Raw genomic sequence first — 8,604 nt, 5'->3', positions numbered from 1 at the left:
ATATCTAAATAAAATGTTTGAAATTTTCCAGACGGTAACACATGGATAATATTTTTATAACGAGAGCTAGTCATTGCTTAGATCAAGGTCATTTGGAGAGTTCAAGGTCACTTGGAAAGTTCAAGGTCACACATATTCCTTTACAGTCTTTTTCCTAACTAAACATTGCAAGTTGCTTCTCTTAAAAGGTTTAAATTTTCATTTGTAGAACTTTAGAATGTGGCTTTTGACCTAGACTCAAGGTTACGTCTTCTTATCCGTAGATCCAACGGAAGACCTATTCGTTGCTTTGCAACGAGCTCGGCTCTAGTTTAGCATATCTTTATAAAACTGCTTATTTTGGTCTTTTTTAAGTAAAATATCTAAATATGAAGCAGATATATGGAATGATATGGAGATAACGAACAGTATTCTGTCTCAAAGTCCATAAAACAATACAAAATAAGAGCAGAGCAAACACTGACCCCCGAAACAACAGAGGTGGGATCAGGTGCCATGTATATATCTCACAGATGAAATCAACATTATGCTAAGAAAAAAGTAAGAAAATCCACCTGAATCACAGAATCTAAGGAAACAGAAAAAAAACTCACCGAAACTATGTATTTTTGTTTAATAGAAAATATAAATACAGAGGACGACAGAAAATATTTACATGTTATAACATCAATATTATTATCATATACACGAATCACTGTTTAATTATAAAGAAACTGGTATTACCATTTATTTGACATTTTTCATTTAATATTTATGACAATATGACAACAATTACATTAAACATATAATTATTCATAAAGGTGTTCTTTATATTTGAATGGCCAATTTATTGCAACTCTAAATGTAAATTATACATTATATTATCAATAAATTTTACAATATGTCCAAGGAGATATTGTTCCATATCGTTTCACAAATAAAATGCTATAAGATGTATTAATATCTCATACGATAACCTAAAAACCTAAGTACCAGAATTGACCGGGGAATACCTAAAATTACTATTAAAAAAATCTCTAACCTAAGATGTGAAATACAAAATTAATTTTTATTTCTTTATTTCACTTAATCTTATAAAAAGCTTAAAAGTAAAATAAACATATCTAAATGCAAAATATAAATAAAACTGAGTTTGTCTAGAACTTCTATTTCTAATATTCATAATATATGACTACCCCATGCCCCTTTCCCATCAACATTACGCAGCAGGGCGTGTTATCCCTATTGTATTTCAAGAACAAAAATGAAGTTTTTGATTAACGTTTCATTTCAATGATATAAAGTTATTATATTCATTAATTATAAATCCAAGAACACAATGAATAGTTATAACCCAATTAATTACCCCTTGTGAGGTCAACATGGTGAAATAAGGACCCGGTACCTGGCCCACGAGGTGACCTGACCTGACCGAGGCCGCGTAGCGTCATCGAGTGGGCCAGGTCAAGGGGTAATTAATTGTTTTATTATACCGATATATATTGAAAAGTATGAATCTCTAACCGTTATCAATTCTTTCTTTGATTGGGATCGGGATTCGGTACAGACCGGATAGTGAAGTTGTTTACATTGACGTCTGCAAGTCGTGTAAGTTTTTGCATCATGATTTACTGATTAAAACATTATTTGGTTCATAGCGACATATATTGTTATAACTAACGATTACTTTTCCTTTACACAGTCAAAATCTAACACAGAACTCAACTCTTTAAAGAGCCGCCTCTACATTCCATAAACTGAATATTGTAACGAAATATTCACTGTCGTGATCCCGTGCCGGATTGGACAAAACAAGATGGCGGCGGGAACGATTCGAAAAAGGTAGGTATCTGAGATTTCAGTTAATATCTCCATTAACCATCAGATATACTTGCTCTGAGGATACTGTCGAATTCCTAGTAAAGTGTTTATTTATGTGGTCGATTGCTACCTTTCCTATCCTCTCTCAAACGTGAACATTTAACGACTGAAGACAGCAATATTTTCCCGATTGAGTTTGAAGCGGCACAAAGTTGTTTTTTTCTTCGATTTCGACCGTTTTATAAATCCAGCAGCCGGCCTGTGGCAACAAAATGAGAACTTGGTGTAATTCTGACCTAGTGTCATATGCATTTTGGTCAAACCCCGTTTTGTTACAAAAATATTGCGATTTAAAAATGTTGGCATGTGCTGGATTGGAATCGGTTAATTTTAATGGAAAATGTGCCGGATTAGACTGCATTTTTGGTGCCGGATTGGATGATGCTTATGATGGTCATTTTAATAATCTTTTTTCTCTTTTAGTTTTAAAGCCATGGACGCATCATTCAGAGAATTACCAGACGGAGGAATTTGTGAGGCATGTGGTCGGGAGTACAGATCAAAGTGCGCCCTGCTAAAGCATATTAGAATTAAACACGACCAACAGAAACTTGCCTTTACTTGTGATGATTGTAACAAACGTTTTTCTGACCGCCAGCAGTTGAATGCACATTTGGAGAAGCATGACAAGTGCGAAAGATTTAAGTGTGACACTTGCAGTCAAACATTCACATACAAGCACAACCTTACAAGGCACATGAAAAAACACCCCACTCCAAAGGTTCACACTTGTAGCTACTGCAGTCAGGAGTTTGGGAGAGGGGACACCTTACTACAAGACATTAGAGTAGTGCACGACCAAGCAGCCAAGTACACTTGCAACATCTGCGGCGGCTGCTACAGATGGAAATTTAGCCTACGGCGGCACATGAAAAAACAAGCATGGAGGAATTTAAGTCTGAGGAATAGACATTGATCATGACAACCGAATATATACATTTTTTTTTTTACATCTTAGATAAGATAAATCTGTGATAATTTCAAATGCAATGCAATAGTACTTATTTTTCTCATTTACATTTTTTCGTAAAGTTTTTATATTATTTTATATTATTTTTCTTTAACACATTTAACTTTTTGTTCGTTATGATTATACACAAGAAGTGTTCATGACTGTTATTTTTATTAAATGTTAAAAATTTTTCAGATATTTTCTTCGTCTTTTTAAATATCACTTCCCCGGATTAGAAAAAGGAATACTTTTGCCCCTATTGATTCTTTTTTCTAGCTAGTTATTATTTTAGCAAATATTATTCTAAGTAATTTTACAGTAAGTTGATGTGCAATGTAATAGACAAAACCATTTTATCCTTTGAACTATACAAACAAACGTGAAAATCTAGTACTTGACATGGGTTTGTACAGTAGTAATTTGCATTTAAAAATTAGCTCTGGTTTAGACTTTAATACTGATCAAACAAAAAATACTAATATTAATACAAGAAGCAGAAATTTGAAAAAAAAAGAAGCTGCAAAAATTATGCATTACCATAGTGTAAAAAAGTCCCAGTCGAAATGATCAACATTTCAAAAAAGAGAAATGTCACTTTATATACTCATTATTTTCGTTCGACTAGTCTTTGCAAAGATTGAGCAGTTCAAGTTCATATAATTTTATTAGTCTTTTTATAATAAGCATTGTAATTATACAACAATTAGTATTAAAATACAAATCCATGTTTTTCAGTAAACCTGTACAGTTAGTAAGCCAGAGGAATTAACCTAAACATCATTAAGAACGAGGCCTCTTCTGACATGAGGTAACAATTTTGCTTCATGTGCACGATGGAATTCTCGTACGGTAAGAGGTTTCGCGGACGGTTCCTCTGGCTTACTAACTGTTCCTCTTTTCCTTTTTCTGGCTCCACGAGCCCTTTCTGGTTTATCAAAACCGTGGTCTCTACAAAAGAAATACAGTGTATGGTCATAACAATTTGAGATAAAAAGAAAAAGTCTAGAATAATTAAAAAGATTTTTAGGGGGGGACCATACCTGATAATAATATTACTTATATCCTTCGGTATAGACAAGCTTGAAGGAGAAATGTCCATTATCATGTCATACGTAGTACTGGGATAGACTTTGCTGCAACTTGTATACATATGGAATACCCTATACACACAGAACAAAACATTTTATATCGGAAATGGGAAAATCTGATGAAAGAAACTGATTACATCACATTTGTCATTCATTCAAAGGTTCAACGAAACAAGTAAATGTTATATAATACTTACTTGTTTGGATCCAGTCTAGCTTCTTGCAACTCTGCAGCTACACTTATGGCAGTTGGTATAGAATCTGGACGTAGAACTCCAGTTCCCCAAGGATCGTAGTCTTGAAACCCACCAAAAAAATTCTCTACGTCAAGGCTGCCAATACAACGGACATTGTACCTGCCACTTTTAACTAGTGGGAATAGTTGTATTCGACGTTCAATTCCTGTCAATAGCCCTTCATACAAAATAACTGGAATACCTTTGACAAAAGCGCCTGGTGGAGGAAACTCTCCAAAATTGATGCCGTCCAAGAGCCAGTCTCTAAATTTAAGGCGGTGTTCACATCGAATAATAGCTGGTATTCCAGGATCGTCTTCCGCTTTATACCAGTGTCTAACTAGTGAACAGAACTCTGCTTCCTCGTGCGCTCCAATTGCGTTTAATGCTGCCTCTACCTTTTCCGAAAATGTCTGTACTGCATATGCGACACTCTGCTTATCTATCATGTCTTTCACAAGAGCCACACTGAGACCACATCCATTGAATTCACTCTCCTCAGCAACTTTGTGCAAAGGTTTGTTTGATATTCCAGCTTCTGGGATGCCGTTTGAACATAAAAGTCTCCGTAGTCCACATAGTTGATGATAAGCATCAAGTATCATAAAAACATAATATCCCACACAAGTATTCATTTCCGGATAACTGTACCATTGCTTTCTTTTCTCAGATGAACTTCCTTCAATATTAATGTTCTTTCCATATGGACATGATCCGTACCATTTTTCTAATTCTACAGGAAATACATTTTCCGAGAGCACAATGTTTAATTTTTCTTTAGGTATTTTATTAAGGGATGATCTACACAGTGCTTTGAGTGTGTTAACCTTGTAGGTCTTTCTTGACGTTGGAGTAGACAGTTCAGTATTGTTGCCTAGCAGCTTGGAAAACAAATTCACATGTAAATATTTAGGGTCCGTTTTGTTTGCCTTGAATCCGTGGATTTTGAGTTTTCCTAAAATAGGTTTCAGACACAACTGCAGCTCATAGGCCAGAAAGTTTTTATTGATTTCGGGTGCACTTTTCATTTTTGCTTTGAAATCAGTAGAACTGATCATCCAGATGCTCGTTCTTTTGGATTTGGTGTGAGCTTTTAACTCTTCCAGCATCAAACTGATATCATTTTCAGTTACCAAGTCTGCATTTATATTTGTCTTCTCAGGATTATCCATCTGATTTTGTCTAGGTTCTTCTGTATTTAAATCCTGTGGTTCATTTTCTTCACTAAACAATGCTGTCAAGTCATCAAAATCGGATTTGGAACTGGGTGAGCTATTCTGTTTTTCAATACACTGCACCTCCATTACGAGATCGTCATCCATCTGAGAAACAACTGCTGTAGGAAGACACCTCATTATTCCATTGTCTATCTCGCTCTGAGTCTCTTCTCTTATCACTGGACATTTAGATTTTTCTCTCAACAAATGGACAGTTCTTTGGGACATTACAAATGCTTTATCTTCTGAATTGCTCCAAAGATAAATTGCTGGACGCGGTTGTTGTTGGATTTTGAATCCCACAGAGCTCTTCAAATCATCGAAGGATTTAATTTCTCTTGTTCTTACAACATTCCTTGAAGATAGAATCCGTACAATTTCTGATTTGGAAAGTTTTCTTACATTGTTGTAAACATCTTTCTGTAGTTGTAAAACAGTTAAAGGCCGGTTTTGTTCATCACGAACAGCAACTTTCCACCATTGTCCATCAAAAGAACAGACAGGAATATAAAGTCCCCTTCTTGCACACTCAGTCAGGACGGTCTCAATCATTTTTCTAACTGTGCATGTTGGTAAACTGTAACTCTTTAACCCGTAAGCTATTGGTACTGAGTGTAATTGCTCATAGCTAAATTCCCGATCTAGATCGGAAATCATAAAGGCAAGAAGCTCCGAGGCTTTCGTCCTTGTAAGATCATATGCTCTCTGTACATCATTACGGGTACTTGACAACAATTCAATAAGAGTATCAAGAGAACACAAATGAGATGTAGACGTGCTTCTTTCACATGCTGATGACTTGTCTCCTTGAATAGATCGGACTTCGGCTATCAGTTCAACATGGGATGCACCATACTGCAAAATTAAATCTTGAATTTCCTTACTGGACTGTGACTTCCTACTTGGTCTAGAAGATTTCTCATCAAATATTACTGACGATTCTTGTTCTAATCTCTCCCAAATATCAACATTGTATGTTGCCCTTTGAATTGTTGTAGATTCTTTACTGTAACTGATAAAGTACAACTGTTTCGCGCTTAAGCAGTGCATTTCTGAAATTATTTGTGGTACATAGTACTTTGGAATGGAATAGTGCACTGTAGTAGAGTAAGTTTTTCCAGGAAATGGACACTTGCACTCAATACCATATATTGCTTGATCATTCACAGACTTTCTGCAGCTACCATCGGGGCTTACAATTATTCCTACATTGTTATTTGTTGTTATTTTGTAACATCCTTCTTCAAAGTAATAAAGATCAGGATGAAAAACGGGGAGGAATTTTCCAGCAAATGTTGCAATGGCGTGAATTTCATTGTCAACACCGTACTGCATTTTTTCTTTGACAGACGAAGTTGGCTCTGGTTTTTCCTTTCCAAATAGAACACAGTCATAATGTTCTTGCTGACATTTGAGGGTACCTAATGCTAGCGCGTTAAACATTGTGCTACCAGTAATTTTTGCAGTGTTTCTAACCGTATGCCAAGCAGGACTTCGTTGCTCTATATATCGATAAGTTGTACAGTCATCTTTGTTAACTTGTTCTAGAGACGATATGGAAATATGGTCGCCGCTGCTTTTTAATGGGAATGTTCCGTCAATCCACACTTTTGAGTCATTAAGATGTGCAACAACCATGCATATGTCATCAATATCTCGTAACAAGTTTTTAATGCAAGCTTTCATGTCATACAGGTGAGTTATTAGCCCACTAATAACAAATACAAGTCTTGATTTTCTCCAGTCACCAGTTGTACCACTTGTCGACTCGATCAATTTATTTTTGTTGACTTCTTTCTGCACCATACTTTCCCGCAATGTTTGTAGGCGTTTAGTTAGTACAGTGATGATTTTTTTGAGAGTCTCTGCAATCTTTCACTTTTCTACATGTGAGAGATCTTGAAATTGTTCTGAGTATTGCTGTTTCATCTGCAGATAATCAGAACACTTTTCAATAAGCACAATGTCCGCATCAAGAGCTTCTCTCCTTTCTTTAGTAGTAGGAGTTGATTCAAACCCCCAAAGATCAACATCACCATGTTTTCCAATGAGTGACGAGTTGATTTTTTTTCCATCAACACATAATTTAAAAGTCTTGGTGGTCTCAGATTGATTACTGAATTTATCTAATAGAGAGTATAGAATTCCAGGTGCAACATCCTTTGAAGCAATTGGTGAGTTGCTTTGAGACACAATATCCCTGTGGGGAACAACAAAGTTAATATTACTACTGAAAGGGTTATAATTACCCTTTTCATTTTCTCCAGTAACAACTGATCCTGTATGTTTCGGTCCACTCATAAATCTCAACCATTTACCATGGAAAAGTTTGTATCCAACTCTCCAAAACTGCTTCACTTTGTCTGAATATCTCATTGTAGAAGTATTTTCTAGTGATAAAAATTTCACAACGTCCATAAAGAGAAGGAATGAAATATTTTCAAAAGGAAATTTTTCTTCTGCAATCAGGTTATTAAGGCTGATATAATTCTGCAAGTGGCCGGCTGATTGCAGCTCCTTTATCACATCAGGAAGTAGACGAGCAAGTTCATGTTGTTCACTTGGTATTGCTTCGTCAGGTAGAACTACTTTTCTTCCTACGGATTTAGGCGTTGAACACCTATTTTTCTTATGAAAAGGACTGCTGATAGATGGTTCATCAAGAGAGATATTACAAAAGGATTCTTCGAGAGGTTCCTCCTTTGAATGCACAAAAATTTCATAAGTTTCTTCGTTACACTTCAGGAACTCTTTCTCGCCTAAAACTTCAGGTATAAAATCAAAATCTTTTGTTTGCAGTCCACATTTCCCAGAAGTTTCATCAAATGTTTTTTCTTTTATCTTAACACTCAATGTATGATGTTCCAAGACGAGATGATCCACTATTTCTTGTAAGGTTGTCGAAGTACATTGGCAATAGTAACAATTAAACCTCTTCATTATTTATAATTACATTCTGAAAAAAAAATTTAGAAAATATTAGACAATATAAACAGCATCCAATCCGGCACCAAAAATGCAGTCTAATCCGCCACATTTTCCATTAAAATTAACCGATTCCAATCCAGCACATGCCAACATTTTTAAATCGCAATATTTTTGTAACAAAACGGGGTTTGACCAAAATGCATATGACACCAGGTCAGAATTACACCAAGTTCTCATTTTTTTGCCACAGGCCGGCTGCTGGATTTCTAAAACGGTCGAAATCGAAGAAAAAAACAACTCCATGCCGCTTCAAACTCAATCGG

At 35.6% G+C, this 8,604-nt stretch overlaps 1 protein-coding gene across 1 annotated transcript; it reads left to right on the top strand.

Moving 5' to 3' along the window:
• Positions 1-1,795: 1,795 nt before the first annotated feature.
• LOC134269463 (gastrula zinc finger protein XlCGF9.1-like) lies at positions 1,796-2,776 on the top strand. Its single transcript, XM_062751660.1, has 2 exons — positions 1,796-1,821; positions 2,284-2,776. The coding sequence occupies exons 1-2, from the start codon at positions 1,796-1,798 to the stop codon at positions 2,774-2,776; spliced, it is 519 nt and encodes a 172-aa protein (XP_062607644.1).
• Positions 2,777-8,604: the final 5,828 nt, after the last annotated feature.

Source organism: Saccostrea cucullata, unplaced genomic scaffold (assembly GCF_032062105.1).
Source record: "Saccostrea cucullata isolate Sc308-1 unplaced genomic scaffold, CSIRO_AGI_Scuc_v1 ctg1464, whole genome shotgun sequence".
Classification (NCBI taxonomy): Eukaryota; Metazoa; Mollusca; class Bivalvia; order Ostreida; family Ostreidae; genus Saccostrea; species Saccostrea cuccullata.
The sequence above is the reverse complement of the archived record's forward strand: the minus strand, read 5'-3'. Positions and strand labels throughout refer to the sequence as shown.

What these genes read in the sequence shown, in the direction of transcription:
- LOC134269463 (XM_062751660.1), top strand. Translation starts at nt 1,796, where the DNA reads ATGGCGGCGGGAACGATTCGAAAAAG. An exon ending in GCGGGAACGATTCGAAAAAG is followed by an intron (nt 1,822 to 2,283) that starts GTAGGTATCTGA and finishes TTTCTCTTTTAG; the next exon opens with TTTTAAAGCCATGGACGCAT.